Source organism: Podarcis bocagei (genome assembly GCF_964188305.1).
Source record: "Podarcis bocagei genome assembly, chromosome: 12".
Classification (NCBI taxonomy): domain Eukaryota; kingdom Metazoa; phylum Chordata; class Lepidosauria; order Squamata; family Lacertidae; genus Podarcis; species Podarcis bocagei.
The window spans coordinates 15,546,641-15,572,455 of record NC_138137.1 but is presented as its reverse complement, the minus strand read 5'-3'; the positions used below and the strand labels follow the sequence as shown (position 1 = coordinate 15,572,455).

Below are 25,815 nucleotides of genomic sequence, written 5' to 3'. Positions count from 1 at the left end.
ACCATCTCCAGACGCCCGGTAGACAACCGCCCTGCTGATATCACTCCGGAGGCTGATATCTCCACGCACGGCTGAAGAATTGGATGGGAGGGGCGCCCGCGGGCAGCGTCCCCAACGTAGAAACTTGCTCTCCAGCAAATTCAGAGGCACCAATCGGACTTTTGGTATTGGGCCCGGAACCCCTTGATATAGTCACCCCAAGTGTCAGGCCATTGCAGGGGTGGACATATTCCTGTGGGTGCATGCTGATATATGAAGAGGGAGAAGCCCCTTTTGGGTATAATATCTTGATGAGACAACACGAGAGCCCAGTCCACCCACAAGGGATTGTAGGGAAATTGCTCCATATAGTAGGTGCCTCAGCAGAGAAGTGGAGAGGCACCCCTGAGGCCCGGGAAATAATTGAATACGAGTATCAGTGGGCCCTTCAGTTGTAAAAGAAAACTAGAAATGAACCCTGAATTTTGGTGGGAGGAACCATGGAGATATTAGGTTTGGTGGGTAGGAGTGATATATACCGCCCTTGTCATATGGATGCTCTCGTATTTCTGTTGGCATGAACGGTATCGTATTTGTGGGAAGAGACGTAATCCATCTATACCTTTGATGATTCTCCTTTTCTTTTTAGTTGAAGAGCCCACATGTGTATTGACACAGGCAAGAAAGAGTTCCCCGACCTCCCTTGCCGACATTTCCCGTTTGATGACTAAGTGGGGTGCCCATAACTCCTACAATAGGTGGTTACAAATGGCTGAAATGGAGCATGTTGCTTCAACATTTCAGACCATGGCGAGGCTATCCGTGATCTGGCAGCAAGAATTGAAAAGGTAGCACATGTCCCTGTACAAACCTGGGAGGGCTGGGATATGTCTTGGTTGGACGGCATCTTCCCAGGTGGATGGATGGGGAGAATATTTACTATGGTGATAGGTCCAATTATGCTTCTATTGCTTTTCTGCTTCTGTATGCCCTGCTTGATGCAATGTATGCAAAATATGATGGAGAAGATGATGTCTCGCATGATGGGACCTCGCGTGCTTGCTTTCATGAGAGATTATAGACCCCTACCCCAGAACGAACCTAAGTATTAGGTTGTTCATAAGAAGAGGAGGGAGTGAAGGGAGAGGGAAGGGTTGCTTTCTATATTTTATACCTAAGAAGGATCTTCATATATACCTAAGAAGGATCTTCATATTCTCTGTAAGTTAATTTCTGAGCTAAGGGCCCCTCAAGGAATGCAAGATAAGACAGAGACTGTAAGCTAGAAATAGCCTCGCCTTAGGAATGCAAGATAAAAAAAAGACACAGACGGGAGGAGACGGGGGGATGCAGGACGCTTAGAAAGAACAATAAGGAGGGCTGTTTTAGAAGGCTATAGACATGCTAAAAATAAGTTGAAAACTTTTTCGGGAGGGCGTGGGGAGGAGGGAGAGAGCCCACTCAAGGTATAAGAAAATCTGCAGAGGGGTATTTTCGGGGCAGTCAGTTTTTCCAGAATTTATTCTGCTGGCTGTCTCCTGTGCACAGAGAATAAAACTGCTTTCCTCCAAAGAAGGATCTTTCCTGGAGTTTTCTTTTACTCTCTCTCTGGATCTGAGGACGCGGGCCAACGATTCCCTGGCATGGACTAGGCTCAGCCTACAGCATCTGTAAGTGTGATCAGGGTGTCTTAGAGTGGTGACGACTGTTGTAATGTGCTTGGCTTATTCTGGAGTGAGGATTGCCTGCAATTTAAAACTTCTGTGAAATTTAGAGGGGTTTCCTTTGCCCTGGGCAAGCTACCTTTGAAGGTGACTCAGAAACTGAAACTAATCCAGAACGCGGCAGCTAGAGACTGGTGACTGGGAGCGGCCACTGGTCCTGAAAGACATACACTGGCCCCCAGTTTGTTTCCGAGCACAATTCAAGGTGTTGGCGCTGACCTTTAAAGCCCTAAACCAGGGGTCAGCAACCTGCAGCCCATGAGCCACAAGTGGCCCGCAGGGGTCATTTAAACGGCCCACGAGCAGCCCCCGAACCAAGCCACCCACTCGGCGAGTCCCCGCACACTGCACTGGCACAGCGCAGAGCGGGGACTCGCTTCCGCAGCACCAGAAATCATGTCTGAGCAGACACAGATGCCGAAATTTGCGCCTGCGCAGACACGATCCAGCCCACGGAGCGATTTCCATGGGAGTGAACCAGCCCAGGTGAGGTAAACCTTGCTGACCCCTGCCCTAAACGGTCTCGGCCCTGTATACCTGAAGGAACGTCTCCACCCCCACTGAGGTCCAGCTCTGAGGGCCTTCTGGTGGTTCCCTTACTGCGATAAACGAAGTTACAGGAAACCAGGTAGAGGGCCTTCTCGGCAGTGGCACCCTCTGTGTGGAACATCCTCCCATCAGACACCAAACAGATAAACAACTTTACAACTTTCTGAAGACATCTGAAGGCAGCTCTGTATAGGGAAGTTTTTAGTGTTTTATGTTTTCTTATGCTGCTATTATTATTATTATTATTATTATTATTATTATTATTATTAATATTAATATTATTATTATTACCCCACTCATCTGGCTGGGTTTCCCCAGTCACGCTGGGCGGCTTCCAGCAAAATAGAAAAAATAATAAAATGTCAAATGTTTAAGACTTCCTGACAGTCTGCGGGCAGGTAGGGTCTCAGCCGGCGTGCCAGATGGAATTTATAGACAGCTGCCCTGGACACAGAATTGACCTGTGCCTCCATGGCCAGCTGTAAGTCCAAAATGACTCCCAGGCTGTGCACCTAGTCCTTCAGTGGCACAGTTACCCCATTCAGGACCAGGGAGTCCCTAGACCTGCCCATCCCCTGTTTCCCCAAAACAGTATTTCTGTCTATATTTGTTGAAAGCTACCCAGAGTGGCTGGGGCAACCGAGTCAGGTGGGCAAGGTACAAATAAAATAATAATAATTATTATTATTATTATTATTATTATTATTATTATTATTATTATTATTATCAAACTTTAAATGGGTGTTGTTGTTTTAAGAACACGACTCAATGTCATCCCCTTATATGATGTTTTAGGCGTTTAACAGGAGAGACCAGTTTGCTAGGTAAAACAGAAGACTAATTCAAGGCAGGAACTTTTGCTATAAAGATAATCTTAGTACTACAACCACAGATTTAGGTGGTTGTATATTTATATATGCATACATCGTACCACAATCTTCCCTTGCCTGGGGTTATGCTAATCTCAGCGTACATCCATTTAAACATTAGCAATTCATCAAAGAATAGTATGCAATAAAACATGCAGATTTTTCCACGCACCTCCAAGAAATTGCCCATTAAATAGTTGGCTGTTATCCATCCGTACACCCCTTCCTCTTGCCCGGTTATGATTTGAGTGCCCCTAAATTCAAAGGGCAGGGTTGCAAAGTACTTCTGAATGCTCCGAAGGACTTCATGGGCCGCTGATTCATTTTGCAACCTAAGCAAGTCACAAGAATACAAAACGCTGAGTGGCCGAAAGGAGACGTTTGCCCTTCGTCGTCTGCCAAAACTAGTGACTAGACTTGGCAAGTCAAGGGTTGATTCATACATGCATGTACATCACTTAATTATTCAACACTGGATGGTCCAGGGAAATGTGTGGGCTGCTTTCATGGGAAAATACCAGGTCCAAAATGATAGCAGGGGATATGAATGTTCTACTTGTAGTGATCACTTTGTGCCGGCTGGTCCACACATCAATAGTCAATGCTCTGGTTTGCACATTACAGTAAAGGTAAAGGGACCCCTGACTGTTAGGTCCAGTCGTGACCGACTCTGGGGTTGCGGCGCTCATCTCGCTCTGTAGGCCAAGGGAGCCAGCGTACAGCTTCCGGGTCATGTGGCCAGCAGGACTAAGCCGCTTCTGGTGAACCAGAGCAGTGCACAGAAACGCCGTTTATCTTCCCGCCGGAGCAGTACGTATTTATCTACTTGCACTTTGACGTGCTTTCCAACTGCTAGGTGGGCAGGAGCAGGGACTGAGCAACGGGAGCTCACCCCGTTGTGGGGATTCGAAACGCCAACCTTCTGATCGGCAAGTCCTAGGCTCTGTGGTTTAACCCACAGCGGTAGTTAATGACTTACCATGAATGTGCATATCTGGGCTGTGAGTCCCCTTGCCACTCACGCAGAGAGAAAACAAACCATGAATTCTGGTTTAGCTGAACAACACATCATCAGTTGTTTTGACCCCCCCCCCCAAAAAAAAGAAGTCCCACAATCAGTATGCCGAAAAACTAACCATGGCTATAGATTGGGGTTTGTTGGGAGCATCTAAGTTCTGGTTTATGAATCCTGGTTTATATGTGATGCTAGCCAAAGATCATGGTTTGTTTTCTTTTCTATTATTATTATTATTATTATTATTATTATTATTATTATTATTAACCCCACCACCGAGACCACAGAGAGGAATGTGTGTCATGAGGGGCAGAGCTTCCATCTCTGAGATTGTCCCCCCCCCCTCAATCTCCAGGTTGCAGATTCTACCATTCTGCTTGTCTCAGTCATGGTCTCCTGAACTCGGGCCCCCAGCTGTTTTGGGACTACAGTTCCCATCATCTCTTGCTAGCTAGGGATGATGGGAGTTGTAGTCCGAAAACAGCTTTGGGAAACCCTGGTCTAAGTAACGAACATCAGCATAGCCTGAATTGTGCCAAAATGCTTCAGGGAATGGGTGCCAAGCAAAACCACACCAGGAAAAAAAATATGCTGTGCATCTTATTTATACGGATTAATCTCTGGTGTGTTTTTAGTATAATCTATGTGCCCTTGCACATTCATCCAGTGCTTTACCAACTGCACTGGCTCCCGGTGGAGTACAGGGTCAGGTTTAAGGTGCTGGTTTTAACCTTTAAAGCCCTATACAGCCTAGGACCCTCGTACTTATGGGACCACCTCTCCTGGTATGCCCCGCGAAGGACCTTACGGTCCACAAATAATAATATCTTGGAGGTCCCGGGCCTCAAGGAAGTTAAACTGGCCTGAATCAGGGCCAAGGACTTTTCGGCTTTGGCCCCAGCTTGGTGGAAAACTCTACCGCAGGAGACCAGGGCCCTGGGGGACTTGACATCTTTCTGCAGGGCCTGCAAGACGGAGTTGTTCCGCCTGGGCTTTGGTCTGGGCCCAGTTTGACCCCTTTCTATGGGACCCTGTAAGTTACCTCTTTGGCCCTTTAATCGGCTCATGTGGGACCAACATGGATAGGTGGTCCTGATGAATACTTGAGGTTCCTCACCCCTATGTTGTAATTTGTGGGCAATCGTTTAATTTTATCCTGATTCTAATTTTTAAGCTGTATTTTAATCAATTGTTTGATAGTGTTTTTGTGATGGCCTGGGATTCCGATTCGGAGGATGAAACAGAGGAATCCCAGCCTGCACAGGAGTCCCCGCCTCCAGGGCCGGCTGAACTGGGGCAAGGCCTAGAGGCTGAAGAGCCTGCACCTGTGGCAGTGCAGCAGGAGCTGGCCCCAGGTGAAGTCCTCCTGGCCCCAGAGGAGCCTGATGACTCAGTGGCCACAGGTGAGCCTCCTCCAGGGCCCAGTAACCCTTCGGCCTCTCCTGATCTGCAGAGGCTTAGGGCAGAGAGGCGAAGGGAACTAGTTGCCCCCAGGAGGAGTGCTCGCCTTAAGGCCAGAGGAGGCGGGGCTCCTGGGGGCCGGGACCGCCCCTGGCCTTAGAAGAAGATAAAGCCCGGTCAACCCGGCCCCAGGTTGCGGGAGCAACGTCGTTGTTGGCTTCGGACCTTCCTGTGTTCCTGATCCCTGCTCGGCCTCCTGTTCCTGACTATCCGGTACTCCTGTTCCCTGCTCGGCTTCCTGTTCCTGACTATCCAGTACTCCTGTTCCCTGCCCGGCCTCCTGTTCCCGACCATCCGGTGTTCCTGTTACCTGCTCAGCCTCCTGTTCCAGTGTTCCTGTTCCCCGCCCGGCTCTCTGCATCGGACCTCGCTCCTCTTCGTGTGGACTCTGCTACACTCACGGTACCTTACCCCCGGGACCAGCACAGTTTTAATGTATTTGATGTTAGCCACCCTGAACCCGGTCTTGGCCATGGAGGGCAGGTTATAAATAAAATTTTACTTACTTACTTACTTACTTACTTACATTGGCCCTTATCTCTACTATTTGTCAACACTTAAAAGAAAAATCTGTGCACGCACAAAGGATTTTATACAACCACTGGCACATGCACAACAACAAGTGCAGGCTGTTGTCAGGTATGCAACATGGGCCAAGCCACCACTCTCTCCCTCCTCCTTGGTTGTGGCACAAAGTCCCCAAGATTACACATTTATTACAAAATATTCAGGAACACTCCGATCTGGGATCGACCGTCTTCTACAAGGCAGTCAATAGTCACAACAAGTTGAATCTGAGGGAAGATTCTACTCACCAGCAATACCCCCTGGGAAAATCCAAATCCCTCTTTGGTTTATGGGCGCTGTCTTAACATGCTCATATCTATTAATCCCCATAGACTGATAGGTTTTAAGGCGAGGATGAGAAAACTTTGTCATGAATAATTTTCCCCGGCTTTATCCATTTAACAATGGACAAAACGATACACACAACACATCAGCGTCTGCTGTGGTTTCCAACCATACCTCAGAAGTCTCATGCCGGCTGTGGCTCCCAGGTAGACAGGTGTGGTCGTATGTAAGTGCAATGGAATTTTCTCCTTTACTTTATTCATGCAATCATTAATGGGCTTAGCAATTTCTTGTGGGTTGCTCGCATAGCTGGATATCCCAGGACCTAGGAGAAGGGGGTTAATGGATTCAGTTTTGTTACTCACCAAGACTTTTACTATACCGCTCTATCTTTAAGCTAGTGTCATTCTGAGCACTTTTGCTTCTTTATTTGGAAAGCAAATAAATAAAGTTAGTAAATAAATAATGTGTAGGAAAACTTGAACATTACAGTAACCATAGAACCATAGAATTCTAGATGCAGAGAAGGCCTTTGACAACGTTTAATGGACTTTCATGAAAAAAACTATTGAGATTATGAACTTCGGAGAGTCATTTCTTAGAGAAATTGATGCAATTTATTCTGACTAACAGGCAATGCTGATAGTAAATAATGTAATAACAGGAAAATGTAAAATAATGAAAGGAACGAGACAGGGATGTCCCCTGTCACCATTATTGCTTATTAGTTTTAGAGACCCTGCCTAGAAGCATAAAATCAGATGAAGAAATAAAAGGGATAGCAGTAAGTTATAAAGCATATAAGCTAAAGGCATTTGCAGATGACCTTGTGTAGAAGACCCTTTGACTAGAATACCAAGGGTCTTGGAACAGATTCTTAAGTTTGGAAAGGCAGCAGCTTTTAAATTAAACAAAAGTAAAACGAAAGTATTGGTGAAAAATGTGACGGAGCAATATAAAGAAGACCTACAACAAGTAACAGAACTGACAATTGAGAAGAAAGTTAAGTATTTAGGAGTATGGATAACAGCTAAGAATATAAATATTTTTAAGGATGGAACCATAGAATTGTTGAGTTGGAAGGGGCCCATAGGGTCACCTCAAGTCATTTTATTACTGTCGATGACCAATATCAAGCCAAGGGTCATCTAGTCCAAAATAATGCACGATCAAATATATAAGATGATGGAAGTATGCAAGAAGTGTCATGTTTCATGTTTCAGTCAGGCTTCATTCCTCCATGCTGTGTCCCAGTCCACGGGATTTCAACTGGTGGATTGTAAAGCTTATCCCTGTTCCTCCCAGTGGCATAGAATGGGTTGCCAGTGGCCCGGGCCACACAGAGGCAGGAGGGAGGGGAATGAAGGGAGTGTTGTGATGTGGGGTTTGTGATTTCAGCTCTCTTGATCTAACATGCTGGAGACAGTTCTCTAGTAACACTTCTTTATTAAAGCAACAAGACTGAAGACTGGGGAGAGGGAAGCTACATTTATAGGGACAGGGAACTAGCAAGAAAGGATACATTTTGGAGGGAACAATATCAGGCAATCACAGTCCTGCCTTTTGGAGGGAACCAATAAGACAGAGGATCCAAATACAGCAGCTTAAATGAACCAATAGTAGCTGTACCCTCTGGAACCAAAAGGCAGTTACTTTACCCTAATGCAAATACAGACAATAATAATACAGATATAAAATCCTTTGACTCAATACACAACAGGGAGTACGCATGCGCATTTAGCTGCCTAATGGCACCCGCGTCACCCAGGAGATCACAGCCTGAGAGATAAGAAAAGGCGACCTGTTCCGTTGTCTGGAGAGTTCACTTCCTGGTTTGAATGGAGAAGCCATTTTCAATGGATTCCAGCATCTAATCATTTCTGTTTCAAATTTTAATTGCTTTAATTCATTCCTATATAAACCACTTAGTGAGGTGTATTATTATTATTATTATTATTATTATTATTATTATTACCCTACAAGTGGCACATTACATTCCTAAAATAAAAACCTAAAATAAAAGCTACTTTCCCTCCACCTGCATGTGTGGTTTACAGCAGTATAGCAGCTCTGGCTGATGAAACTGAAACCTAGTACAGTGGTACCTCGGGTTAAGTACTTAATTCGTTCCGGAGGTCCGATCTTAACCTGAAACTGTTCTTAACCTAAAGCACCGCTTTAGCTAATGGGGCCTCCTGCTGCTGCTGCGCCGCCGGAGCTCAATTTCTGTTCTCATCCTGAAGCAAAGTTCTTAACCTGAAGCACTATTTCTGGGTTAGCGGAGTCTGTAACCTGAAGTGTATGTAACCTGAAGCGTATGTAATCGGAGGTATTACTGTATCCATTTTGGCCTGGGATAAATCCAGATGGGTGGCCCTTAAAAGTTAAAAACACATAAGCACATAAGCAACCAGGGTGAGAATTTTGCTTCAGATTTAAATTGATGGATTATGCCGAAATGGCAAAAATGACCAGAAGAATCAGAATTCTGGAAGACCAAAATTTTAATAAAGAATGGGGAAAATATATAATTTATCTTAAAAACCACTGTAAACAGTTAAAATTGTTAGTAGGATTGGAATAGCACTTGTAGTTTAATGGTGAATATGGAGCTGTAAAAGATTTGGATTATTATAAAAGATGCAGGAAGAAATGACTAACAATAGGACCCACAAAGGGGAGGAGAGAAGTCCAGGAGATTTTGTGGGATCTATGTTGTATGTTTGATATGTAATTGTAAAACTGTAATTTGAAAAACTATATAAATAAATTTTAAAAAGAAGAATTTTGCTTCAGATTACAGCAGAGCCGAAATGATCCTGCCTTTAATTAGGTTTTTTTTTAAAAAAAAAACCAAACCAATCCCACAAAGCCCGTAATTTGCAGACGGGATTCTATTTGCAGGCTTTGGTTCCTATATATATATTTCCATTCCTGTAGTACAAGAAGCTTGGAAATAACTTCAAATGCTGTTTCTGAAATGACACGACCTAATTGCATGCATGAAAGGATTTGCTCAGGAGTTTGTACCCATCAATTGGAAATCTCACTTTGCTGAACAGCAACCTTTAAGGGACGTGGGTGGTGCTGTGGGTTAAACCACAGAGGATTCGGTCCCTGATCCTGCCAACCTAGCAGTTCAAAAGCACATCAGAGTGCAAGTAGATAAATAGGTACCACTCCAGCGGGAAGGTAAACGGCGTTTCCGTGTTCTGCTCTGGTTCACCAGAAGCGGCTTAGTCATGCTGGCCACATGACCCGGAAGCTGTACGCCGGCTCCCTTGGCCAATAAAATTAGATGAGCGCTGCAACCCCAGAGTCGGCTACGACTGGACCTAACGGTCAGGGGTCCCTTTACCTTTATCTTTTAACCTTTGATTAAAAGAGTCTGTGCCTCGCAAGAGAAGAAGGAGAGGGAAACCGTGATCCATGCAGAGAAAATCCCACGGTTTAAGCAAAATTTAAAGCCTAGGTAGGCACTATCTTGTAGGAAATCACAATGGAAGGGTTAGTCATGAGATACAGCAAGTTAGTGGTTCATGTTGAACAAGGCAACCTTGAGAGTCAACCTTCCTCAGGTTAACTGACCTCACAGGGGCATTGTGAGAATTAGGGAACAAAGAAAGGGAACAAAGAACCCTGGCACTCCTTGGAGTTATAGTGGATTAAAAAATGAACGTAAGGAGAGGCTGCTGTATCAAGCCAATGTTCCATCTAGACCAGGATTCTGTTTGCAGAAGCCAAACAGATACTCGGGGAAAACCTGGAAAAAGGGATTCAATAACGAGAGAACTGTCCCCTCCTGCGGTTTCCAGCCACATGCCTTTATATGCAATGACCATCATCGTTGTTCTAAAATCGTTGTTCTAATCCAGAATGCCGCAGCTAGACTGGTGACTGGGGGCGGCCTCTGGGACCACAAAACACCGGTCCTGAGAGATCTGCATTGGCTCCCAGTACGTTTCCGAGCACAATTCAAAGTGTTGGTGCTGACCTTTAAAGCCCTAAACAGCCTCAGTCCTGTATACCTGAAGGAGCGTCTCCACCCCCATCGTTCAGCCTGGACACTGAGATCCAGTGCCAAAGGCCTTCTGGCGGTTCCCTCCTTGCGAGAAGTGAGGTTACAGGGAACCAGACAGAGGGCCTTCTCGGTAGTGGCGGCCACCCGGTGGAACGCCCTCCCTTCAGATGTGAAGGAAATAAGTAGCTATCTTCTCTTTAAAAGACATCTGAAGGTAGCCCTGTTTAGGGAAGTTTTTAATATTTAATGCTGTATTGTTTTTAACACTTGACTGGGGAAACTCAGCCAGATGGGCGGGGTATAAATAAATTGTTGTTGTTGTTATTATTATTATTATTATTATTATTATTATTATTATTATTATTATTATTATTATTATTATTATTTGGAGCCTAATTTTCTTAGGTGTGCATATACACAAGCATTCGCACCCACAGGAACAAGCTGCCACTGCAGTTTCCGTTAGACCGGGGCAGCAGAGAATGCAGATGATTTCGATCTGCCGCTGCCACTGCCATCCCCGCTTGCTAATCTGTCACATTTTGAAATGCCACAGGCACGCAAATGGCAAGTCGTGCACGATTTCCACCCTACTGCATGACGCACTAGCTTCCCACGCCCATTTGGAACGGCAAAACCTGTCCCTGAGTCATTCGCCCAGCCAATACCTCCCCACCGAGTGGCCCGCCCCAATACAAGAAGGCTGCTTCAATTGCTTTGCCTGCCATTGTACCTCGGGTTACATACGCTTCAGGTTACAGACTCCGCTAACCCAGAAATACTACCTTGGGTTAAGAACTTTGCTTCAGGATGAGAACAGAAATCGTGCGGCGGCAGTGGGAGACCCAATTAGCTAAAGTGGTATCTCAGGTTAAGAACAGTTTCAGGTTAAGAACGGACCTCCGGAACGAAATAAGTACTTACCCCGAGGTACCACTGTATTTTGATTTATAGTCGTGGCAGGTGAATTCAGCTACTAGTTGCTTAATTTTGGGGTTTGTTGTTGCATTTCATTCACTTATTGTGTAAAGTGCTGTGGTTAATAATGAAAAATAAAATAAAAATAACACTTTGAAAGCACTATCATACCCCTTTAAACAGTCATGGCTTCACCCAAAGAATCCTGGGAACTGTTGCGTGTTGTTGTTGTTAATCGAGTTTATATACCGCCCTATACCCGGAGGTCTCAGGGCGGTTCACAGACAAAATCACAACATATATAATCAGAATAAAAACAACAACCCAATAACATCCCCCCAGAAAAGGATTTTAAAAGGGTATAGGATTTTAAAAGGGTATAGGTTGTCAAACAGGTCAACCAAAGGCCTAGTTAGAAAGGAACGTTTTTGCCTGGTGTATAACGAAGGCACCAGGCAAACCTCCCTGGGGAGAGCATTCCACAGACACGGGGCCACTGCAGAGAAGGCCCCGTTCTTGTGTTGCCACCCTCCAGACCTCTTGAGGAGGGGGCACACGAAGGAGGGCCTCAGAAGATGATCGCAGGGTCCGGGTAGGTTCCTATGGAAAGAGGCGGTCCTTGAGGTATTGCGGTCCTGAGCCGTTTCTGGCTTTATACAGTGGTACCTCAGGTTAAGTACTTAATTCGTTCCGGAGGTCCATTCTTAACCTGAAACTGTTTTTAACCTGAAGCACCACTTTAGCTAATGGGGCCTCCTGCTGCTGCGGCACCGCAGGAGCACTCTTTCTGTTCTTATTCTGAAGCAAAGTTCTTAACCCAAGGTAATATTTCTGGGTTAGCGGAGTCTGTAACCTGAAGCGTATGTAACCTGAAGTGTCTGTAACCCGAGGTACCACTGTAGGTCAAAACCAGCACTTTGAATTGGGCCTGGAAATTCACTGGTAGCCAGTGCAGTCAGACCAGGATCGGTGTAACATGCTCAATCCGTATTGCTCCACTGAGTAACCTGGCTGCTGAATTCTGCACTAGCTGACGTTTCCGAACCGTCTTCAGAGGCAGCCCTGCATATAACGCATTGCAGTAATCTAACCTTGAAGTTACCAGAGCATAGACAACAGCAGTTAGGTTATCCCTGCTAAGGGTGCTATGAGTACTTAAAGGTAAAGGTAAAGGGACCCCTGACCATTAGGTCCAGTCGTGACCGACTCTAGGGTTGCGGTGCTCATCTCGCTTTATTGGCCGAGGGAGCTGGCATACAGCTTCCGGGTCATGTGGCCAGCATGACTAAGCCACTTCTGGTGAATCAGAGCAGCGCACGGAAACACCGTTTACCTTCCTGCCGGAGTGGTACCTATTTATCTACTTGTACTTTGATGTGCTTTCGAACTGCTAGGTTGGCAGGAGCAGGGACTGAGCAACGGGAGCTCACCCCGTCGCGGGGATTCGAACTGCCGATCTTCTGATTGGCAAGTTCTAGGCTCTGTGGTTTAACCCACAGCGCCACCCGCGTCCCAGTACTTAGGGGGCTACTATTCCCCTCACCGAGCTACAAATCTCTCTTCCCAGGGGGCTCTGGGAATTGTAGCTCTGTGAGGGGAACAGGAGTCTCCAAGCATCAGTCGGCAACTACAGTTTCTAGGACTCTTTGGGGAAAGCCATGGTTGTTTAAAGTGGAATGATGATGCTCTTAATGGACAGTGTATTAGGGGTTTCAAACACAGAAGCTGCCGTTCCTCTTCCTGCCGCCCTCCTTCACCCAACTCATACATTCCGTGCTTGGGATTTGTTTCAGGGCCACCCCAAAATCCACATTCCCTCCTCACCTTTCACATTGCACTTGAAGGTCTGGCTCACGACTCCCGTGTTGTTTTCTTTCTCTGCCGGCCATTCATATACATAGACAGTCGTCCGAGATGATCCTGCATCAAGCACTATTCCATACTTGGCGGTGGAAGGGGGGGGAGAGAAAGCTATAGATTAGAAGACGAGCATGGTTTCTTGTTGGAAACAATCAAAGAAAATACAAGCGTTAGAAAAGTAGCCCAAGTCCCTAAGAGACACTTTTTGTATTAAGCTAAAGTGATTCCTTCCTTCCTTCCTTCCTTCCTTCCTTCCTTCCTTCCTTCCTTCCTTCCTTTTTCTTCCTTTTTCTCTTTCTTTCTTCCTTCCTTCCTTCCTTCCTTCCTTCCTTCCTTCCTTCCTTCCTTCCTTCCTTCCTTCCTTCTTCTTTTCTTTGAACAGCTGTTTCCCTATGGGCCGGCTCTACCATTGGACAGAGTGATGAAGCCACCTCAGGCGGCAGATGCCGTGAGGCGGCAGCAGTCTCTCCTGTCTCCAGCCCCTCTCCCTGGCCATTCCCATTCTCCTGAGCTCGCTTCTCCTACCTGTTTCTTCCCACTCGCAGTTGAGAGATGGAAGGATAATATTGTGGGCATGTCCTAACTGGTAGGGCAAGCAGGCAGCTACACCCATCGGGTCCCTATCCTGCCTCGAGGAAAACAGACGCAGCCAAGATATGTTTCTTCAAGAGGAGCTTTCAAGTGAGAAGCCTTCCGCCTTTGGGCATGTAACTGTCCAGAGATCTTCTTAATAAGGATCTCACCCTCTTATGTAATTACTGCCCTATAATCCCGCTGTGCTGGCGAAGGGAGCTCTTGTTGGTTGGCATGTTATGCTCAGGGTTTTAATACAGGGAATTGCAAGCTTTTTGTTGAGCAGTACTATCCTTTAATTGGGGCAGCTCCCGGCTGGTTGCCCAGGGAAGTACAAAGCAGGCATAGGCAAACTCAGTCCTCCAGATGTTTTGGGACTGCAACTCCCATCATCCCTAGCTAACAGGACCAGTGGTCAGGGATGATGGGAACTGTAGTTCCAAAACAGCTGGAGGGCCAATTTTGCCTATGCCTGGTATAAAGACTTGGAAAAGTTTCTTACAGTCCTTTTTTGTTTCAGTCTTTACAGAAAAAGAACCCAGCCTCTTTCCCAACCAGTCCTGAGTGACTCTCCACCCCACCCTCATCCCGTCCCTCCCACTTCCTCATTCAAAGCCATGATTGGCTGACTCTTGGGTCCATTCTGAAGCCACATCCGACTCCCACTTAGATAGCCCACCTGAAGCAAGGGGGCGGCAAGGAGACAACAGCAGATCTGGGGGCTGAGTATGTCTCTTTTGTGGAACAAAATTTGGGTGAGGGAAAGCAGAGGAGCACTTATTTGAAAATACATGTCCAAAGGAACTTGAGGTTTGATGTTCCAAGATGTCTTTGTCCTGGATCTTAGTTCATTTCACTTATTATCATACAGATTCTACCTGAAGAGGTTTTTCTATGTTCACAGTGATTAGCTTCTAGAACGAGAGGAAGGAAGACCTGCAAGGAACCCTTTTTCTAATTGCAGGCGCTTGCAATCGAGCTGTGCTTACTTTCTGGTGCTGGAAAACTCTTTCCGCATGCTCAGAAGCCCTCTTGACTACCATTACATCACCGGTTCAGCAGCTGAGCCCCAGCACCCAAACTAAGCAATGGATACTGCAGCATATTCATTCAACGTACCTTCAGCCCTGGCAAAAGGACCTCTTTCCGATTCACTTGGATCAGAGTAATAGTAACAATAATTGCTATGCTTAAAAGCAGAAAGACAAAAGTGACTATGGTTGACATTTTGTACAGTACTCGGGAACCTAAAAAATAAGAAGGGGGGGGGGACTGACATCATGAATTTGTCAGGGTTAACGTTATTATTTTTCACTGCACTGTAACATAAGAATTCCAGGTTCTACATTTGCTCAGAATGAGGAACTCTGTTCATCTGAGTGAACCCAGAATATATATATATATAGGATAAACGTATGAAAACCCATTAGAAGCCTTTGATGTTTGGAACGAGCTAGAAAAGTACAGTGGCACCTTGATTCTCAAACTTAAGTCCATTCCAAAACCAAAGTGTTCCCAAAACCAAGGCACACTTTCCCATAAAAAGTAATGCAAAACAGATTAATCCGTTCCAGACTTTTAAAACAACCCCTAAAACATCAATTTAACATGAATTTTACTCTCTAACCAGACCATTGATTCATAAAATGAAAGCAATAATCGATGTACTCTACTATAAAATAAATAAGACAGTATTGTAGATGATAAAAATTATCACCCACAGTCACAAAAACAAATTAACCGAAAAAAGCCTCAAAAACAAAAACGCAAAATAAATAGCAAAAACAAAAGTGCCAAACTTAAACCATTCTGGAAGTCCGTTTGACTTCCGAAATGTTCGAAAACCAAGGCGCAGCTTCTGATTGGTGCAGGCACTCCGGAAACAATAGCTGACAACTGCATTGGACGTTCAGCTTCCGAAAAACTTTCAAAAACCGGAACACTTACTTCCGGGTTTTGGGCGTTTGGGAACTGAGGCGTTTGAGAACCAAGGTACCACTGTAGATGTATTTTCATTGACTGGTCTTGGTAGAATGACCCTCCTACCCCCCACCTCCAAACAGAGCTCTTGTGCTTTTCACAACTGCGCAACAGACAGAAATTCAACAGGTACAGTAGAAGCCAATTCATAGGCATTATGGAACATACAAAGAGCCCTGTTTCCAGCCTCTGGTATTCAGAGGCATACTAGAAATAATTCTTAGCCTATTCTTAACTACTCTCTATTGTGAAACCAGAAATATTGCGCAGGTGTAGCCAAGACCGGCTTGCCTAACTCCTACACTTATTCAGGACTTACACTTATTAGGAAACCCAACAGGATTTTGTGCTTAAAGACCAGGGAGGAGGAACGGGGAGGATACTGATAACCGAGATGTAGGACGTTACCATTTCCAATTCCCTTCTTTGCTTAGGGATGATTCATCATCTCATCACAACCCAGTGGAAACAGAATTAGCAGCACTTCCTTACCTTAAAGGCTTGTTGCATAAATTGATCTCTTAAAGCATGGGAGGTGCACGGCTAACAGTGTTCCTTTAGCTAGCAAAGGAAGGATTAATCATGCCTTTTTTCGGTTGCCTAGTTATCTTCAAAAGGTGTACATTTTAAAGGGTGTTTTTTCTTAAAACTATTGCACGTAAACAGGCAAATGTGCACTTCTTAAGCATTTTCTTCCCTAGAACTGACAATTATTGTTTAAGCTGGTTTTGGATCTCCCTGCTTCGGTTAGTCTAGGTGAAGTTAAAGGGACCCCTGACCATTAGGTCCAGTCGTGACCGACTCTGGGGTTGCGGCACTCATCTCGCTTTATTGGCCAAGGGAGCCGGCGTACAGCTTCCGGGTCATGTGGCCAGCATGACTAAGCCGCTTCTGGCGAACCAGAGCAGCGCACAGAAACACAGTTTACCTTACTGCCAGAGCGGTACCTATTTATCTATTTGCACTTTGACGTGCTTTCGAACTGCTAGGTTGGCAGGAGCAGGGACCGAGCAACGGGAGCTCACCCCATCGTGGGGATTCGAACTGCCGACCTTCTGATCGGCAAGTCCTAGGTTCCATGGTTTAACCCACAGCGCCACCCACATCCCTACTAGTTGGTTACTCTAGGAAATGCTAAATATAGCAACAAGAAAAGTAGGAATGGACTCTCAATGTCAAAATGTTCTCAGTGCTACCAGAGAAGAAGAGAGGGCAAGCATCGAGGAATCTAAGGCAGCCTTGGGAGAGTTTGTCATGCAAATGAACTGTCCTTGAAACATTTGTCATTGAATTCAGCATCTGCCAGTAGTTGCATACCAGTATTTTACAGAAAACCAGACCCAGCCAGCAAATCTTCTGGCAGATACACACCTCATGACCTTGTGTCAGCTGAATGTTTTATTGCATAGTAATTGGCTGTCAGGAGGTTCGTAAGGCAGGAGTGAAACACAGGGCAGTGTTGAAGCCTCAATTTAAACAAAACAAGGCCATTGTCTGCCAATGCCTAAAGGGAAAGGGAGCAACCTTTAACTCCAGGTGGGCTAAACTGTGGTTTTGGTTGTCCTCTAGACGTTTTGGATTCCCATTAGCCCCAGGCAAGATGGCCGCTGCTGAGGAATGATGGGTATTGGGGTCCAAAACATCTGAAAAGGCTACCGGTTCCCCATCACCGCTTTACCCAGTTGTGTACACATGTGCTCACAAGTAAGCCCCATTGAATTCATTGGGGCTTTCTCTCAGGCAGATGTACAAAGACTTGGTGGCTTCAAGAAGTCGTTGACGTTACGCCTGGAGTGAATCCAGTCCAATATTTAGGCATGGTTGTAGGGATGTGAGCAGAATTCCGCTCGATTTAGATGAATAACTTCATCTAGGTAAAAGGTAAAGGACCTCTGGACGGTTAAGTCCAGTCAAAGGCAACTATGGGGTTGCTCACCTCGCTTTCAGGCCAAGGGAGCCGGTGTTTGTCCACAGACAGCCTTTTGGGTCACGTGGCCGGCATGACTAAACCACTTCTGGCACAACAGATGGAAACCAGAGTGCACGGAAACACCGTTTACTGTCCTGCCGCAGCGGTACCTATTTATCTACTTGCACAGACGTGCTTTCGAACTGCTAGGTTGGCAGGAGCTGGGACCGAGCAACGGGAGCTCACCCCGTCGCGGGGATTCGAACCGCCAGCCTTCTGATTGGCAAGCCCAAGAGGCGCAGTGGTTTAGACCACAGCGCCACCCACAAATAACTCCATCTATCCTGAGAGTGCAGGGTGGAAGATAATATTTTGGAAGAAACATCAACAGGATCCTTAGATGTAAAACAATAAAAAAGAAGGAGCTGTCTTAAACTGAGATGGCCTTACGTCAACACACCACCACAGTCCTAGTCACGAAACGTGAGCCCAGAGAAGGACATCTTGCAAACAAGAAAGTCTTCCCCAATACATGTAGACATGCACATACCCCTTGCCATGCCACCTAGGGGACCAGGAAGGACACATTTGTAAACTGGAAGAGAGTTGGTTCTTTTTGGCTGTCGGTTGTCTCAAATAACTAAACAACAAGTAAAAAGAAAAAAAAATGTGGGCTGGTAACTTTTTGGGTGCAGGTGGTGCTGTGGGTTAAACCACAGAGCCTAGGACTTGCCGATCAGAAGGTTGGCGGTTCAAATCCCCGCAACGGGGTGAGCTCCCGTTGCTCGGTCCCTGCTCCTGCCAACCTAGCAGTTCGAAAGCATGTCAAAGTGCAAGTAGATAAATAGGTACCACTCCGGCGGGAAGGTGAACGGCGTTTCCGTGCGCTGCTCTGGTTCGCCAGAAGCAGCTTAGTCATGCTGGCCACATGACCCGGAAGTTGTCTGCGGACTAACACTGGCTCCCTCGGCCTATAGAGCGAGATGAGCTCACAACCCAAGAGTCGGTCACGACTGGACCTAATGGTCAGGGGTCCCTTTACCTTTACCTTAACTTTTTAGAATTAATTTCAAGGCGGCTCTAGCACAAACTAAAGCAAGTCCCTAGGGGGTGAAACCTGCAAACAGGAGGACATTTCTGTCATTGTCCTCACACAGGTGGAAGAATTAAGAGGGTATCCCTAGCAGATTGGAGGGATGTAGGGGAGGCGGCAGAATCCAGCTTGCTAATGTTTTCAGCCATCAGTCTTATTTCACAGAAGCTAGAGGAAAAGCCAACAGCTACATTAAAAAAAAAAAAAAACCAGAAAGAAATCCCAAACAGCTTTTGTGTTTCGCTTTTAGAACAGTATCGTTCTGGAGCAAGGGATAAAATAAATACATTCAATTCCCATGCCCTAATTCAAGTTAACAGACCACACAGGACTATTTGTTTCCAATAACTTACTGAAGATGAAAACATGAAGTCTGCTCAGCAGCTCTCTCCCTCCATCACACCAGAATGTGTGTGCAGCCGGCCAGGAGAGGACTTTGGAACAGCAGTCGAGGGCTCCACGCAGATAGATGGGCTCCCAATGCGGCAGGAGTTGGTTTTCATGACATTTTGCAAAAATCGAAGTCATAACGCTGTGCTGTCTAAAGCCCACCTCAACCCACATGACCATTAATTAAGTCCAAAGTCTAAAATCACCTTAACTGCAGCACTGCCCTGAACATACATGATAGCTATAGGTACATTAGGAAATGAATGTACATTTCCTAACATACCTATGGCTATAAAGTATTATATACAAGGCAACCAACCCATCTTGGCATGTTGCCACAGCAACAGGCCACAAGTACTGACCTGTATGTTCACAGGATTGTCGGGACAGCGCAGTAAACATCTCTTTTTGTTCAAGCTACACAGCAAGAGAAACAGAATATTCAGCGTGAGGTTGGGTTTATGAAAAACAAGTAAGGAGCTGGGGGGGCGGGGAATTATTGCAGGCCCATGACTGCAAAAGGAGTTATTTCTTCCCAGAGACTGAGAAGGTGAGAAAGTGCTTTGCAGGCACAGAGGAGAAGGGGGACAGCTATTGATCTGAGGGGTTGGCGAAATCACAGCATGGCAACATCAAAATAGGTGGGATTCTCTGCCAGAAAATGACAGGGGCCTGGTCTGCGCATGCCCTACAGTGTATGGATTTCAGGTACACAAAAAAAGCAGCAGCTCCCTCACACAGAAAAGGACTTCTTAATTTCTCAAACAGAGGTAGGGAAGCAGGTAGGAAAACAGTAGCCCTATGGGAATGGGCTTAGGAAAGGGATAGCTATGGTGAGGCATTTTGAACTATAGTTCTTCATCGTCCCCGACCGCTGGCCTGGGTCTGGGGCTGATTCCAAACTTCTGGAGGGCACTGAATTGGCTGTGTGAAAGAGAGAGAGAAGGAAGGAAAGAAGGAAGGAAGGAAGGAAGGAAGGAAGGAAGGAAGGAAGGAAGGAAGGAAGGAAGGAAGGAAGGAAATACCACCAAGCAGAAGTTGCACACCTGTATGAGGCAGAATAATATTATGATAATAATTTATTATTTATACCGCACTCATCTGGCTGGGCTTCCCCAGCCACTCTGGGTGGCTTCCAACAAAATATAGAGATACATCGTTTGTGTGTTCCTGCATGTGTAAGTTGGTGTGTGTTTATTATAGAGAAGGACAAAGCTTTCCAACTGCACATATTATGGGAATCTTTTCAGATGAGAGGACGTGAGCCTGAAAGAGCACGGGACAGGCAGCGTGCCTGCCGGAAATATCTCTGTGGATGTGAAAGAGAGAAAGTGCATGATGTGGGGACTGCCTCTGTGTATGTGTGTGTGCGTGAGAGAGAGAGAGAGAGAGAACATAGGAGGTGTGTTTGCATGAGCGAGGGAGGGAAGAAGCAGTGGCGTAGCGTGGGGGGTGCAGGGGGGGCCGGCCGCACCGGGCGCAACATCTGGGGGTTAGGGTTAGGGGGCACAAATCCACGGGTTAGGGGGCACAAATTACTTGCCTTGCCCCGGGTGCTGACAACCCACGCTACGCCACTGGGAAGAAGAGAAAGTGCACACTCTCAAAAGCCAAAGCCATAGACATGAAATTGCTTAAATGTAGCCTCGGGCAGCAGCCACAGTGCATAGGCATATCCGTGAGGCACTAGACCAGGCATAGGCAAACTCGACCCTCCAGATGTTTTGGGACTACAACTCCCATCATCCCTAGCTAACAGGACCAGTGGTTTGCCTATGCCAGAGTTTGCCTATGCCTGCATTAGACTTTTTGGGAAGCAAGGCCTGCATGATCCCGTATACAGTGGTACCTCAGGTTACCTACGCTTCAGGTTACATACACTTCAGGTTACAGACTCTGCTAACCCAGAAATAGTGGTTCAGGTTAAGAACTTTGCTTCAGGATGAGAACAGAAATCGTGCTCCGGCGGTGTAGCGGCAGCGGGAGCAGTGGCGTGGCGTGGGGGGTGCAGGGGGGGCCGGCCGCACCAGGCGCAACATCTGGGGGTTAGGGTTAGGGGGCGCAAATCCACGGGTTAGGGGGCACAAATCCATGGGTTAGGGGGCACAAATCCACGGGTTAGGGGGCGCAAATTACTTGCCTTGCCCCGGGTGCTGACAACCCATGCTACGCCACTGAGCGGGAGGCCCCATTAGCTAAAGTGGTGCTTCAGGTGAAGAACAGTTTCAGGTTAAGAACGGACCTCCGGAATGAATTAAGTACTTAACCCGAGGTACATGGCTCAGTACCCCCCCCCCACACACACACACAAAAAGGAAAGGAAAGGAAATCTCTATTTTAAAAAACATATCTAGTTGTTGCTCATTGCCATCTCTAAGCACCGTGCTTTCTAAAACGCAGCGACGTTGCTAAAGAATTCAAAAAAAGATGCAGCATCTGTCCAAGCGGAAAAAAACAAAGACAGAAACCACAGCAACTTTGCATTCAGGGAAAAGCACCAAACCAATCTCAGTTCCGAACACATGTTTAAAATATTGCCAACGCTCCACCTTACAAAGGAGCATTCGCTGCGTGCTCCGGTCGATTGCTAGCCTCTGTCTCCATATCCTTGGCCAAGCGGCACTCAACCATCCATACACGAAGGCTTTCCCTAGGTCAAGCCTCGGCCAGCCTGGTGCCCCCACCCCGGAAGCTTTGAACCCCCAACATCCACCATCGGCCCCATTGGTTCCAAACATCTGGGGGGCACCGAGTTGGGGCAGCCCCCTGTGGAGCTCCAACAGTGGCGTAGCGTGGGTTGTCAGTACCCGGGGCAAGGCAAGTAATTTGTGCCCCCTAACCCGTGGATTTGCGCCCCCTAACCCTAACCCCCAGATGTTGCGTCCGGTGCGGCCGGCCCCCCCTGCACCCCCCACGCTACGCCACTGAGCTCCAAACTCCACGACCCTCTGTGTTCACACACCCAGGAACACAGGCGTCCCCTCCTGACACACCAACCCATCCCACCCAGCAGAATCTCCCCAGCCAGATCTTCTCTCCGCAGGTCAAAAAGTAACCTCAGGGTGCAGCTGCTTGCAAATCGCCTGCAAGCCATCGGAAGGGAGATGCAACCTTGCAGGCAGCCGGGTTGCTGCGCTCTCCTCTCTCCAGCTGCGTAACGATTACGCACGGAAAAGAACCCTTGCCATTCTAACCCGAAGGGAAACCCAAACGCGCGAGCGCACGATCCCTTGCGCCCCGATGCCTTTTACCTTCCACTGCGGCAGCAACCAAGATGGGGAAAAGCAGAGTGGATCCTTCGCCTTATATCCCACGCGGGGGGTAGGACAGCAGCCGCCTGGGTGGGGGACCGGGACGCCTCATCGCCCTGTCAGCCGGGCAGCGATGCCCCACAGCGGCGGCGTTGATGGGGCCAGAATGGATGGAGATGGAGGAGGAGACAGAGGAGGGTGACGCCGCTGCAGCCCGGCAGGTTCTTCCTCCCTCCCGCGGCGTCCGAGGAGGAAAGCTCCGGGAAGCTCCCGCGGGCTCCGCCTCTCCGCCGGGAATGGCAAGAGGGCAGGCAGAGCTGGGAGGAAGGGCACCAGCCGGCCACCAGGCCACCCGCTCGCTGCCAGGCGACCGCTTCTTTGCAACCCCCTTCCGCAGGCTTCCAAATAGTGGTTTTTTTTTGGAGATTTTTTAAAAAAAAAATATTAAAGATTTCTTCGTTTACAAAAATACATGCATGGTCTCTATTTTCAAGCTACGTTTTCTACAGATCAGTTTCATGTGTTGTGAGGCATTAGTGTTACAGTGTTAGGTTAGGAAGAAAAGAGGGTGGAGGGGGATTGGCGAGTGGGGTGGCAATGCTTCAATCCTTCTACTGAGTGTATGTGTGGGGTTTTGTGTCAGTGTCACTTGTGCAGGTTCTCTTAGGTAAAGGTAAAGGGACCCCTGACCATTAGGTCCAGTCGTGGCCGACTCTGGGGTTGCGGCGCTCATCTCGCTTTACTGGCCGAGGGAGCCAGCGTACAGCTTCCGGGCCATGTGGCCAGCATGACTAAGCCGCTTCTGGCGAACCAGAGCAGCGCACGGAAACACCGTTTACCTTCCTGCTGGAGTGGTACCTATTTATCTACTTGCACTTTGACGTGCTTTCAAACTGCTAGGTTGGCAGGAGCTGGGACCGACCAACGGGAGCTCACCCCGTTGCGGGGATTCGAACCGCCAACCTTCTGATAGGCAAGTCCTAGGATCTGTGGTTTAACCCACAGCGCCACCCGCATCCCTAAGGTTCTCTTAGATGGTATTTAACACCAGTGAGATTAAATCAAATAAACATTCATTGTTCTGTTGGAGGGGACACATGTGATGGGGGTGTAAAAATGTACAGGCGTGGGGTTTTTTCTGGAGATGGCAGAAATCACTGGGTCGAAGCTGACCAAAAGTATTGTTATTGATTTACAGTGGGGGGGGGGGAGTTTTGCAGCCTATGAAGGACTTGCTCACAAATTTATCAACTTGTTATCATAGCTAGGAAGTGGAAGGGGCAAGGAGAACATCAAATGGAGGGATGGCATAAAGAGGTGTGGGGTATAGCTACTAATGATAAATTGGTGCGCGCTATTGAGGTAAGACGGGAAACATGCAGGAGGAATGGTTTTGAGGAGACATGGAAGGTATTGGTAGAATTTGTACTGTTAAAATGGAAAGAGGTCAAAGCATTGCAAGAGGTGCTGGAATTCCAGGAGGTTGGATGGTTATAATGGAATGGTCTTGGTGGTGGGGGGCACATTTTTATTTTTATTTATTTATTATTATTGTCAAAACAAAAAAAATAAGATGATGATGATGATGATGGGTCGTCTTCGTCCCCCAGTCTGGGTCTGCCCCTGAGAAAAAGAGTCCATCTCCTCTGCTGGCCTCTGAGGTTTTCAGGAAATGAGTCGCCGGGTTTTTCTTCTCCTTCTTCTTGCTTGGAGGACTGGAAATCACCTCGTTGCACACAGACCCGCTCTGAATAAGGGATGGGGAGCTAGCAGAAGTTAAGGCTGCAATGCTATCCTAGTAATCAGGGGTGGCAGCTGGAATAAAATAAGGGGTATTACTGCGTAATCAGTAAGAAGACACGGCACACACAAACCATTTGAATGACAATGCCCATCAACTGGGGGGCAGCCCGCTCAAATGCTGCGGGGGGGGGGGGCAAAGGGACCTCAGCCTCCAGGAATTGGCTCCTATGACTCTAAGTCATAGGTAGGCAAACTAAGGCCTGGGGGCTGGATCTGGCCCAATCACCTTCTCAATCCAGCCCGTGGACAGTCTGGGAATCAGCGTGTTTTTAGATGAGTAGAATATGCCCTTTTATTTAAAATGCATCTCTGGGTTATTTTGGGGGCATAGGAATTTGTTCATATTTTCCCCCAAAATATAGTCCGCCCCCCCCACAAGATCTGAGGGACAGTGGACCAGCCCCCTGCTGAAAAGGTTTGCTGACCCCTGCTCTAAGTCATCCTTGTAGCGCCCCCTGGTGAGCCCTCTCGGCTCGGCATTCAGTGCAGGCAAAACGCTCACATTTCCCTAGATCATGGGATTGTAGAGTTGGAAGAGACCATGAAAGTCATCCTGTCCAACCACTTGTAAGGCAGGGATCTTTTGCTCAGCGTAGGACTTGAACCCACAACCCTGAGATTAAGAGTCTCATGGTCTACCAAGAGAGCCACCTCTGTAAGGCCCATTCCATGCAGGTGTCCTTACTGGGTAAATATGAAAAGGTTTGGGCTCTTGGTGAAACATGTCCTCCTTCCTTTGCCTCTGTCCACACATGATATTTTCTGCACCCAGGGGTACGAGGGAGTCCAACCACAAAGGGAAGATTAGAGGGTGGAAAATGTGGCACTTCTGGAATCCAAGTGTGCAAGGAGGTTGCTTGCTTTGAATACATGGACCTCAAAGCCTAGAAGATGTGGGATGCAGAGTCAGTTTAGGCTGCAATCCTGCACCTGCTTAAAAAAAAAAAGGAATTTGTGGCATTTGACGGCATTCTAGTGCAATATTGCAGTGGGCAACTACTAATGTCCTGCATGCCAAATCCTAGCAAGTGAGAATCACTGGCTGGTCAACCAACTTTTACATCCACTCATAAGAAAAAGCATCTTTAAAAGCAGAGACATCACCTTGCCGACAAAGGTCCGTATAGTTAAAGCTATGGTTTTCCCAGTAGTGATGTATGGAAGTGAGAGCTGGACCATAAAGAATTGATGCTTTTGAATTATGGTGCTGGAGGAGACTCTTGAGAGTCCCATGGACTGCAAGAAGATCAAACCTATCCATTCTGAAGGAAATCAGCCCTGAGTGCTCACTGGAAGGACAGATCCTGAAGCTGAGGCTCCAATGCTTTGTCCACCTCATGAGAAGAGAAGACTCCCTGGAAAAGACCCTGATGTTGGGAAAGATGGAGGGCACAAGGAGAAGGGGACGACAGAGGACGAGATGGCTGGACAGTGTTCTTGAAGCTACAAACATGAGTCTGACCAAACTGCGGGAGGCAGTGGAAGACAGGAGTGCCTGGGGTCACGAGGTGTTGGACACGACTAAACAACTAAACAACAACAACATAAGAACACCACAAAAAAAGAGT

The 25,815-nt window shown here is 47.1% G+C and overlaps 1 protein-coding gene across 1 annotated transcript in view; it reads right to left on the bottom strand.

Moving 5' to 3' along the window:
• Nucleotides 1–21,883, bottom strand: part of LOC308570217 (ectonucleoside triphosphate diphosphohydrolase 3-like) — a 36,897-nt gene extending 15,014 nt beyond the window's left edge. Inside the window, 7 exon segments of the mRNA XM_081165051.1 lie at nt 3,294–3,453; nt 6,624–6,774; nt 13,213–13,330; nt 14,941–15,068; nt 19,556–19,603; nt 19,606–19,610; nt 21,748–21,883. Coding sequence (XP_081021177.1) covers nt 3,294–3,453; nt 6,624–6,774; nt 13,213–13,330; nt 14,941–15,068; nt 19,556–19,603; nt 19,606–19,610; nt 21,748–21,824 — 687 coding nt within the window. The 5' untranslated portion in view covers nt 21,825–21,883.
• Nucleotides 21,884–25,815: the final 3,932 nt, after the last annotated feature.